Genomic DNA, 12344 nt, shown 5'->3' on the forward strand with positions numbered 1-12344 from the left:
CAGATGGCTCTAGCCTGTGCCAAGTTGACAAAAACCTAATTAACAGAGCCTGTATTCCTTCCTGCCTCCCCGAGTTCAAATTACCTTTCAGACTTTAATGTGTGTCTTGCTGCCAAATATAATGCCAACTCTGCATTTTGTTCTTTTAGAGCAATCCGCACCCTTTGGTCTGGGCAAAGCTGAAAGGTTTCCCATTCTGGCCAGCGAAAGCCCTGAGGGACAAAGATGGGCAGGTTGATGCCCGCTTCTTTGGACAACATGACAGGTGGGCATTTAAAAACAGGCTCCGAGTGGAACCCTGGGTAATAAAATCAGAGGTTAAAGGTGGCGGAGCGTCTGGCTGTTGTTTCTGCTGTTTTTAAAAGCGAATTCTACCTTTTATTAGTAATGACTGGCTGTTATTTTATTTATTGTCATAACAACCAGTGATCCTGTGTGTGCAAAAACCGTTTCCTGGTTCTGTGTTAAGCTCAGCAAGGGGAGGGCTTCATTCAGTCGCTTTAGGAGTCTTAGGAAAGAATCACACCTCCGGGGTTCTGTTGACGGATCTGGCTTCAGAATGAGTTCCACGGCTATGTGAAGTGCTGCTGTTTGATGTGTGCAGTTATTTATTTATTTATTCTGTTTTCTGGAGTAAATTAAATCTCGGTGCAAATTACCTTTAAAAGTAATGCTTTTAGGGACTGGAGGTAGTTTCCTAGATTACCACTAAAGGGTTCTTTTAGCATTGGATGGAGTAGACCCTCCCCCACCCCCTTTCTCTGTATCTAAAATGGGAAATGATGGGGTGGGGGATGGGGGGGTGGGGGGATGATGATGGTGTTTGACAGGTGTGAACCCTCCCTCCCAGTCTCTCCATCCTCCCCCTTCCTTCCTGCTCAGGCTGAATGCAGTTGTGGAATTTCTTCAGCTTCCAGCAGCTCCCATTGCCTTGGCCCTGCCTGCCTGTGAACAACAGGTAGTCAGAGGGGCTGCTTATCAGGCCCCCTTTCAGCCAGCCACCTTGTGATTAAAGAAAGCAGAGACTCCTTCAGAGCTCGCCCCCCACCCCCAAGCATTTGGAGAAGATGTATGAGTGAGTGAGTGCATAGGAGTTAAAGTCGCGTATCACACAGAATGTACTTTTTAAAAAAAATTTATTTTTTATTTTTTTAGTGATCCCAGCACCTCAAACAGCACTCACTCTCTGTCAATTTTCGATTGACTCACAGATCAAAGGAAAAAAAGAATTTCTCAGTTTCTTACAGAAATCCCAGCAGGTCCCCTCGTCAGGTGAACGGATAGTAAGTAGCTCACTGAGGTAGTACTGACTTTGGCAGGGAGTACCACACTTTAATTTTGACACCCCCCCCCACTTTTGTTTGTTTGTTTTTTGGTCAGGGGCTCATGTAGCCCAGGCTACTCTCAATTTGTTTTATAAGAAAGTGACTCTGAGCTCCTGATCTTCCGTCCTCTACATCTGATTATTGGAATTCTAGGCATACTCCTTGATACCTGGTTATGTGTTGCAGGGACCCAGGGTTTCCTGCATGCCAGCCATGCTCTCTACAAAATGAGCCCCCCCCCCCCCCCCTGCCCCCAACGTCACGGCAGCGTTCCTTCCTTTCCAGGAATGTGCTTCCTCGGGCGGTTTCCACACTGCCGTGCACTGGCTGACCGGCAGATACTTGTCCCCATGAGCTCTGAGGCTAGCTATCTCCCATCTGTAGGAAATGCTGGGTGTGAAGGGACTGGTGCACTGAGCTGGAGGGGCAGAGGCTGTGCCGGTAATTAAGTGGTTTGAACTGGGTGCTCTGGGGAGAGTAAGGATTTGCTTTCTGGTGGCTGGCTGTGTTCACCCATCTCATCACAGAAACATTGTGTTTATATCTTAACAGTTTAAGATTCTTCTGTGGGACCTACAGGGCTGTACATTAGTGTGTGGCATAGCAGGATGTCTCCATTTACCAGATGGCCCCAGACCCACAGAGCTCATGGCTCTGCTCCTTCTACTGTGACCATCTTGCTAGCCTGCCATTGAAGGTGACCTTGGGGGCACTCAGATCCTAAGGCTTTGCTTGTACTCTGTGCTAAGGCTGTTGCTTTAGATGGACAGTGTAGCCCTTGGTGTTGGCTGGGAGCTGGCTAAGAGCCAGGCCTTTCCTATTCTCTTGCAAGGTCTCCTCAGCATCTGCAGCGTTTTCTGTTCCCTCGGTGGGGCTGTGCTCACCTGGTAGGATCACTCTGGGCACGGTGGCCCTGCTGTAGATGTTTAGCCTTCAGTTCTATGGTACCAACACTTTGGAGGCCCAAGGTGTTCCCATCACTAAAAACCGGTGTGCAGGTTCTCCCCAGGGGAATGAATTCTTGGTTCTCAGACAGGGGGACCCTCTCTTCTTCTTCGAGCCAGAGTTTCTTTGTGTAGCCCTGGCTGTCCTGGAACTTGCTCTGTAGACCAGGCTGGCCTCAAACTCACAGGGATTAAAGGCATGTGCCACCGTAGCCAGCCCTAGACAACCAACCCAGGAAGACTCATCCACAGCCTGCTTTGCTAAGATGTGGGGAAGCCATGATATAGGAGCCCATGGGAGGCACACAACAGGCGCCATAGCTGTCTGTTCTTAGAACACTCACTTCTCCTGACGCCCAGGCATGTAACAGTGAGCTAGGTCAGACTAAGAAATATCCCAGAACCCCCCACTCAGATTGTCAATTGATCAGCTGGAGAAGGAGCCCCTGGAGGCTCTGGCAGAGGTCTTGAGATGCTCTGAAGGCTCCAGTCTCTGTGATTTCATCTTTTTTCTTTTTCTTTTTTTTCCCGGAGCTGAGGACCGAACCCAGGGCCTTGTGCTTGCTAGGCAAGCACTCTACCACTGAGCTAAATCCCCAACCCCGATTTCATCTTTTTTGTTGTTTTTTGAGACAGGGTTTCTCTGTGTAGCTCTGGCTGTCCTGGAACTTGTTCTGTAGACCAGGGTGGCCTGGAACTCACAGAGATCCACCTGCCTCTGCTTCCAGAGTGCTGGGATTAAAAGAGTGCTCCACCACCGCCCGGCATGCTTTTACCATTATCTAAAATTATAGAAACTCTTATGCCAAATGATTGCAAGGCCTTAAGAAAAATACCTGTTAGCCGTCATATGCTACTGTGTGTGTGACTGAGGAGGGTGCTCAGTGTATAGCCAGGCTAGCCTTGAACTTGGGTTCCTTCTGCTTCGACCTCCTGAGGGCTGGGGCTGCAGACACACACCCCTGTCCCCAGACACCAGACACTTTGCTACTCTTCGAAGTTGCTGCGTACACTTCCGTCTTCTGGTGAAGAAACTGAGGCCCAGAGAGGGCCATACCTTGCCCAGAGTCACTCAGGGGAGGAGGGAAGGTCTGAGACTACTGTCATGGCTTTTTCCTGAGCCCATTGTGCTGAGGAAAATCTCATTTCCTTTTAAGGAAAAAGAGCTTATTCTTGCCTAGGCCTCGTAAGGCTCTTGGGAACAGTGGGGGAGTAGGTAAAGTTATGACCCAGATAAGGGCTAAGGCCTCGGGCCTGTGCCCCCCCCCCCCCCCCCCAGCCCCTGGTGCTGACTCAGGACTGGTGAGTTGGCTTTCTTGGAATTCTGTTCTCCTAGATGGGAAGTGTCTGGGGGCAGCTCTGGGGACACTGGTGGCTGTCACCACTGTCTTACCCAGCCCAGAGCCCTGTCTCTTCTGGCAGCTGTTGGACTTTCTGCTCAGCCTCATTGCACCTGCTTAGATGTGAGGGTCTTCAGGTCCCAGCAGCAAGGTGTCTCAAATATACCTAGAGGTCTGCTCACTCCTGGCGCTCTGAGACCAGCTGTTTATTGGGTTTCTCACTTGCATTCAGGCTTTGTGCTGAATTTGGCCTCTGCACAGCCAACCTCTGTTCTTGTGCGTCATTTCCTCTTTAGATGTGGGAATTCAATGGCCGCGGTTGATGTGGTGTAAAATGCTGTAGGAGAAGGCCACTGCTTCTCTTTAAAGACCAGGGAGACCAGGAAGGGCAGGTCCAGAGTCCTATGTGGGCACTGTGGACATAGCTGGGTAAATGCTTCTCTTACCGGAGCAAGCGTCTTCTCCCGCTGCTCCTGGCTCCTACCACATCCTGTGGCTTAAGTTTGAGGTCCAGGTCTAGGAGCCCTTAGAGTTCCTGGTCTCCATGGAAACGTTATGCGTAAAGTTGAGACACCGGATACACAATTAGCAAGATGCTCCGGTGTCCCTAATGCACAGGAGCGTGTGGTCGGGTGTTCCCAGTCTTTTCTCTGTCTGTGTGTCTGTGTGTGTGTGTGTGTGTGTGTGTGTGTGTGTGTGTGTGTGTGTGTGTGTGTGTGTGAGATGGGGGTTGCTGGCCCTGAAAAAGCAACACTGATCTTTTGGTTTCAGAGTCTCTCTAGAATTTCCTGGAGTGTGGGGGTTAGTAGAGGAGAATGTCAACTCCCTGAAGGAGCAGGTGGAGGGTGTCCATCCCAGAGCCAAAGGCCACGTATTATAAAGAGTTTCCCCCATGTTTATTTCCTCACATGCTGCCAGGCATGGCGAGGCACTCAGGAGGATTCTGAGTTATAGGCCAACCTGGACTACATAGAGAGATTCTGTCTCAAATAAATCTGAAATTGGCACCTCCTTCGAGGAAAATGAACTTGCAAAGAATAGTCCAGTATGGAGTTGCAATCAAAAGGAGGTCCACGTGCAGCTGAGCAGGATCCAGGACCTCTGCCCTCTGCAGATGTGCCATGGAGGACTCTGACTGTTTTTCTTACTCTGAAACAGCAGAAAACTGAAGGGATTGTCGTTTTATTTACTTTTGGTTTTTAACCCTCATTTATTTACTCATTTTTGTGTGTGTGCATGTGAGCGCCACAGCGCATGTGTGGAGGCCAAAGACAGCTTGAGGGAGGCGGCTGTCTTCCCTCCTTCACGTGGGTTCTGCCAGAGCAGGCCTGAGGCTTGGCAGAGGCCTGGCAGCGGCACCCTCACCTGCTGAGCCATCTTGAAGGCCTCCATTGTGTTTCTAACAGATTAAGATGGCCAAGTGTGTGGAGCCTTTTCACATCCTGGCTGAATTTTATTGTTCGTGTTTCGTCCTTAATACCTCTGTGAAGTGGATCATTCATTAACCATTCAAAACAAGTCATTGATTTAAAAAGGAGAACCCACATTTAAGAGTCTTGGCAAGCGCCTGCCAGGCTAATTTGGTTTGCATTAAGAAAATTAAAAGAATAAACAGACTTGGAAATGAGTGACGCTGACTCAGTCTCTCTCTTTTGCCCCCCTAGAGCCTGGGTTCCAATCAATAATTGCTACCTCATGTCTAAAGAAATCCCCTTTTCTGTGAAAAAGACTAAAAGTATCTTCAACAGCGCCATGCAGGAGATGGAAGTTTACGTGGAGAACATACGGAGGAAGTTTGGGGTTTTTAATTATTCCCCGTTCAGGACGCCCTACACCCCCAATAGCCAGTACCAAATGCTGCTTGACCCCAGCAATCCCAGCGCCGGCACTGCCAAGACGGACAAGCAGGAGAAGGTGAAGCTCAATTTTGACATGACAGCGTCCCCCAAGATCCTTCTGAGCAAGCCCCTTCTGAGCGGGGGCACAGGCCGCAGGATCTCCCTGTCCGACATGCCGCGCTCCCCGACCAGTACGAACTCCTCTGTGCACACGGGCTCCGACGTGGAGCAGGACCCTGAGAAGAAGGCCCCATCCAGCCACTTCAGCGCCAGCGAGGAGTCCATGGACTTCCTTGATAAGAGCACAGGTCAGCCCCAGTTGGGAGAGTGGGGTAGGAGGCTGCTTGGTGCCCTCTGGTTCCTTGGGCGCCACACCCATGGATACAAGTCAGCAGGCCATCACAACCAGCGTGGGGCACTATGATGGCCTAGGTAAATGAGTAACCAGATCCCAGACAAGAGGCAAGTATTCCCAAAGGCCTTTCCTAGAAAGGGGTTAGATGGGCAGGCAACCAGCAGGGCTCAAGGCCCATGTCTCTCAGCTATTCTCAACAGTGTTCTCTGACTTTTTTTCTCATTACATTGTACTTGAAAGCTTCGTTTTTGATACATTCATGTCAAGGTAAGTTCAGATGTTAAGAGAAACAAGGTGGAAACTGGTCTCCTTGCCCAGTTATTGTACTACCCTCGAATGCATTTCTGAGATGATGCTGGTCTCTAGTCCCAGGCCTCCCACTCAGAGCCCATGTGGTTTTGGGCAGCATATTTGATGTCTTTATGCCTTATCTCCCCCCCCCCCCCCCCTTTACCATAACAACCTTCACTGGCTGTGTGTAGGCTCTCTTGAGGACAGAATGAGTCAGGACCCACAACAGGACAGGAGCAGTACCCAGAACAGTGTTGGCCATGGAATTATTTTTCCTGGTGATTTCTAATCTGCTGTCTACGTGCATCTGAGAATAGATACAATGTAGGGGCGACTCACGTAGAGTCTTCACAAAAATGAACCACATATTTGATATTTGTGAATTTTATTATCTTTCTGAGATGGTGCAGGCTGGTCTTGGACTAATCCTCCTGCCTCCGTCTTCCAAGTGCTGGGATCATAAGGGTGCCCCACCACAGCTGCCTTGTTACAAACTGGCTTGAAGTTAGTGCATAATAAAGTAAAGCGTGTTCATGTGAAAGCTCCCCTTGCCCTCCTGTTCTGCATTTCAAAAAATAGAGTTTTATAGGAATATAAGAATGCCTGTCATGTTTAATTTAGTGTCTGTCTTCCCTTGGGTGGTGTATGTGACATAAAGCTTTGTGGCAAAATTCCTGTTCGTTGAGATTTTTTTTTTTTTAAGGTGAGAGCTTAGACTTCAAAGTCCCTATCCTAAAAAACACACAATCCTCTCACCCCCATTGTGCTTAGACATTTGCATATAAAATAAAATGAAGCAATGTGTGTGGCAGCACATGCTGTGTGGTAACCCCAGCATTTGGGAGGTAGAGGCAGGGGGATCAAGAGTTTGAGGGCAGCCTTGACTACATGAGAGCCTATCTCAAAAATACTAAAAATGAAACAAAAACCCTGAAAAAGAAGAAGGGGTGACACCCAGAATTGTTTGGCTCTCACAAATTGCATCCCTTCCTGTGTAGGGCCCACAGCAGACACTTTGGGGATATCTTCTGTGTTTTGGTTGTGGCTGCAGCTATGGACATTGGTAGCTGAGTTTCAATAAAACTTTATTGGTGTTGGTTGGTGAACACTGAAGCCTGAATTCCTATAAGTGTATGCTTTAAGAACTATTAAATTGGGCTGGAGAGATGGCTGGATGGTTAAGAGCACTGGCTGCACCTAGTGAGGAGCTGGGTTCAGTTCCCCACACCCACATGGCAACTCACAACCATCTGTAACTCCAGTTCCAGGGCTCTGATGTTCCCTTCAGAGCTTCTTGGGCACCAGGCATGCATGTGGTGCACAGATATAAATGCAGGCAAAACACTCATATGTAGGAAAGAAAGAACTATTGAATTTTTGTGTCCCACCCCCAGTGTTAAATACCCTTCTTAAATAGCTGGCCACACAGGGACAGGGAGCAGGTTGGCCCATAGGCCCAAGTGTGTCAGCTCTCACTAGAGACTCTAAGGATCAAGGTGGTAAACCTCCAGACAGGCCATAAGCGGGCCTGCTTGCTCCTGCTGCTCCCTCCTGCCCTCTGCTGTTAGCAGATGACAGAGGCAGGAGCTGGTGGAGGGAGAGGAGGATGTACATATTCATTTAGATGCCCCACACACAGTTAGGGACAGTTGAGATCAAGCTGGGGTCCATCCAGAATGCCAGACCAGTTCATCGTGGTATAAAGTAGAAAAACCATGTAAATAGCTATCGGAATCTCGGGTGCCCACTGTGCTGTGATGGACGCGTGTGTAAAGTATGAGACTTTAGGTCCTGGTCTTTTGTTTTCCTTTTTGTGGTAAGGTCTCACTATGTAGACTCTGTCTGCCTCTGTTTTCCTAGTGCTGATATTAAAGGCGCACACTCGAGTGTGTGTGTGTGTGTGTGTGTGTGTGTGTGTGTGTGTGTGTGTGTGCATGTGGGTGGGCATGCTTGTTTCATGTGAAGGCCAGGGGCAGCTTGCAGGGGTCAAGTCTCTGCTTCTGCTATTAGGGATTGAACTCAGCTCATCAGGCTTGGTGGCGAGTGCCTTTGCCTGCTGTACCATCTCACTGGCCCCAACACCATTTTTTTTTTCTTTGGGAGACTCATTATCTTATCCTGTTTGTTACCCCTAGAAGCAGATAAAGATTTCTAAACAGTCCTCTGCTGGGCAGGGAGCCTGTAGCTGCCACAGCCCTGGATTCCCTGCCTCAAACCAAGTGGTCTCTACCCCCAGCCACCCCCGTATATGGGCCACTTATCAGTGTTTGCCCGCTATTACCAAAAGACCCCAGTGAAAATGTTAATGTGTGCCATGGTACTGTCGTGGCCCACAAACCCCTCTTATCTAATGATGCTTTGGTCCCCTGGGCATTCCACAATGGAGTTGCTGTCAGGGAGAAGGGAAGGTGTTCTCATGGACTCTGTTTTATTGTGAAATCAGTAGTTGTCATAAAACAGCAAATACTTAAGTCACTATAACCCTCCCTTCTGTGGCCAGCTCTCCTGAGGAATTGCACAACATGCTATTAAGTTCAACTTCAGGCCCTTCAGTCCTGAAGGGAGCGGGGTGTGAATGACAGGTGACAGTGAAAAGCAGATACCTGGCTCATCGTGACACACTCTGCACTTCTGCTCACGTGCACTGGGGTATAATGCCTCCCCAGATGGCATTCACACTTAGGGTGTGTGTGTGTGTGTGTGTGTGTGTGTGTGTGTGTGTGTGTGTACGCGTGTGTATGCGCACACGCATGGGTGTCCACTATAGCACTTGGGTGGATGTCAGAGGACATCTTGCTAGAGTCATTTTATCACCACGTAGGTCCCAGGAGGAGCTCAGGTCACCAGGCTTGGGGCAAATACCTTTACCAGCCGAGCCATCTTGCTGGCCCCAGATGTTTGCCCTTCTGATTGGAGGTGCATGCTACCATTGCTGGTTTATATTTTGTGTTAAGGAAGGGCTGCTCAGGTCCATGAGTGGCATATGACCTGAGGGTCCCCAAACTCTGAACTACAGCAGCATGGGACATCTTCTCAGCTGGCTCTTGGTGCAAATGTGGATGCAGTATGGCCAGATAGCTGCTACAGCAGAAGCCTCAAATATATTTTAATGCCAACTATCCAGGCTTTAAGTGCTGGTTCATTTTGTGTGCATGTTTGTGTCTGTGTCCTCTCGCTTACTTCTGCTGTGATACACAGCACGGCAAGTGTACACAGAAATATATATACAGAACTAACTAGAAGACAATGGCTTTACCTGTGATTTTCTTCTCAAGCAGAGTGGCATCCTCAGGGCTGTCTGCAGCTTCCACCGTGCTTTGCATTTACTTGATTTTTTTTTTTTTAAAACAGGGTCAGGATCTTACTCTGTTATCCTTAACTGGCCTGGAACTTGCTATATAGACCAAGCTGGCTTTCAAAACATTAAATATTTAATTTTTTGTTTTTGTCTGGGTATTTTGCCTGCTTTTATGTATGTCTCTCTGTCTTCCTCCACCATGTGCTCCATGTGTTCAGTTCCATTCAGGAACTGAAGGGAACTCTGGTGCTAAGGCTTGGTGGGAAACACCTTTATTCACTGAGCCGTGTAGCTGGCCCCCATTTTTTCTTTTTAAACATGGCGCACTCAGTTGCAGGCTGTGCAGTGGCACCTTTGCTGGTTTCTGTTGCCCTTCTTGCTCAGGCCTCCTCATCACATCCCTGAAGGGCCAAGCAGAGCCCTGTTAGACCTGCTTACTTACTTAGAACACAACTAGAGAAGCCTAGATCTTTAATGCTCAGGGGCAGTACGGTCCCTGGATATTTTTTAGCTGTCACAAACGACAGTGAATGAATTATTTAAAGCATCCCTGTAGTAGCAATTTTGTTGGTAATGCATGCTTTAAAATGCCTCACTTGAGGCTGGCAAGATGTCTCAATAAAGTGATTGTCTTGTGAGCATGGAGACCTGGTTTGATGCCCGGAACCCATGTAAGAATGCCGGGTGTGGTGGCGCATGCATGCTTGTAATCCCAGTGCTGGGCAGGAGACAGTGGTGGGTCCCTCAGCCTCTCAGCAGCTAGCTTAGCCTGCTTTAGGGGAGTTCTAGGCTAAGGAGATGCCCTGTCTCAAAAAACAAGCAATCAAGCAAACTCTGGATAGCACCTAAGTTGCAATAAGACTACTCTGGCCGCCACACACTTGTACACAAAATGTGCACACATGTCCTGCCCCATAAGCATGCTTATCCAAGTTCACTTGGCTCATTTCTTCATGTAACAAGCACTCTGACTTCTGTTTGTTCTGATACTATGGAAGTAACAGTGATTATCCCAGCAACAATCCTCAGGGAAAGGAAGGCTGCCAGCCTGGTTACTCGGCCAGGCAGTCTGCTAATCCCTATGGTAAAATGGGTTTAATATTTATAAAACCTCACTCTCACATAATTTTTAATGTTTGTTGAGCACTGGCCGAGTGACAGCGGACATGGGATCTGTTACTCCAGTCCCTTCTCCAGAGATGGGAAAGATTTCCACATTCGCTCCATGATCCATACATAGTTTTCTCAACTCAGGAGCGACATTGGAGACCAGATGCTAATTCTTTCTTTCTTATGTTTAAGGTATTTTTATGCAGAAGAATATCTTGCTTGCATGTATGTAGGTACATTAGTGTGCCATATTCATGCACTGCCCAGAGAAGCCAGTAGACGGTGTCAGATTCCACAGAATTGGAGTTACAGATAGATGTGTGGATTAGTGCTTGCCTGCATAGGCCAGAAGAGAGTTGGATCCCCTGGAACTAGAATCAAAAATGGCTGTGATCACCATGTGGGTGGTGGTAATCGAACCTGGGTCTTAACCGCTGAGTCACTTCTTTAGCGCCCCGATGTGGTGGGCAGTTTTCTGTCCCTTGCAAGGTGTTGAGTGGCATCTGGATTCTGCAACTAGGTACCAGTAGCTACCCATGTCTCTAGTCATGGCAGCTAGAATTACCTGCATGTGTTGTCCAGGGTGTACTGTTGAGGATGGTGCAGGAATGACTGATTGAGGACCACTGGTTTCCACGGAGAAACCGAAGTATAGTAAGGAAATAGGAAGTCAACACCAAGAGCAAGTGCTGATGTCACACCTCCTGGATGCCCAGTGCCCTAGACACGATTGGCTGGTTAGATTCAGTCTAATCTGATGGGTGTGGGTACTTTTCTCATCCCTATGACAGGCTGTCCGTCTTCGACACGGACAGACACAGGCACCTTGCCTAAAGTCACATAGCTAATCAGCAGGGCTGGGATTTGAACCCTAAATGCCCACCTCTGATTGAGACCAGATCTCCCTAGTTTTGAGTCTTTCCTATGCTCTTGGTAGGGTTGCAGAGGTTGCTTGGTGGTCACGAATGTATCCTGTACTTGCTGAGGGTGTAAGTTTGGACTCACATGTACCCCCCACCCCCCCACAGGCAGCCGTGCTGACCTGGCATCATACCTACCCAGCCAAGTGCAGGAGTTTTCTTCTTCCTCAGATGGGGTCTCACTGTGCAAGGCTGGGTGGCCTTGAACCTCTGATCTTCCTGCATCTGCCTCCTCGCTGCTGGGATTACAGAAACACCACACTTAGCCTACATTTTTACAGTCTGGTGGTGTGTGGCTTTTTACCTTCTTAGGCCATTCATGTCTTCCTGTGGGGACCAGATCATCACAGCGTCTCACCTCAATGATGAGTTTGCCGTCTTTTCAGGGCTCAGGAGCCATATTGGGTGGTCCTGAAAACGTGTGAAGTGATGTGTGAGGATAACAGGTCCAGATTGGGTGGGTCCTTAGGCGGCTCTTAGCCCCTTTAGAAACCATTTGGCTTTTGCTCTGCTTGTTTGGCCAGTGAAGGAAATCTCTTTAAAGTTCAAAAGTGTCATACACGAGGCTCATGGTCTGACTTCCTGTTGGAGTTTGAACCTCACCAAGGAAGATAATTTGCCGACACCTCCCTTTTCCCCTGCATCTGGTACCCAGCTTGCTTTCATACAGCCTGAGAAACCCTGAGCCAGGGGCTGGAACTCCTTAGGGGCTGGCCAGAGGCACATGCAGGCTGTGGGAGCAACTCCTCAGACTGCCTCGAACAGTTGCCATGCCTTTGGCAAGCCTGGTCCTTACCTGTGGTCTTGGTGTGGGAGGGGTTTGCTTTGCTCACTGTCTGAGATTTACACCCGTGAATGAGCCAAGGCAATTTCAGTGGCAGCTCAGCCATTTGTCTTAGAGCTTTGTGTTGATAGGCTGCCTG

At 48.7% G+C, this 12344-nt stretch overlaps 1 protein-coding gene across 19 annotated transcripts in view; it reads left to right on the forward strand.

The window, feature by feature from the left end:
• Positions 1-12344, forward strand: part of Zmynd8 (zinc finger MYND-type containing 8) — an 89151-nt gene that overhangs the window by 40427 nt on the left and 36380 nt on the right. For all 19 annotated transcript variants that reach the window (XM_036182978.1, XM_036182985.1, XM_036182986.1 and 16 more), the window contains 2 exons: positions 150-265; positions 5274-5755. In XM_036182978.1, the coding sequence (XP_036038871.1) occupies positions 150-265; positions 5274-5755 (598 nt within the window). The remainder of the gene's footprint in view (positions 1-149; positions 266-5273; positions 5756-12344) is intronic.

Source organism: Onychomys torridus, chromosome 4 (genome assembly GCF_903995425.1).
Source record: "Onychomys torridus chromosome 4, mOncTor1.1, whole genome shotgun sequence".
NCBI lineage: Eukaryota > Metazoa > Chordata > Mammalia > Rodentia > Cricetidae > Onychomys > Onychomys torridus.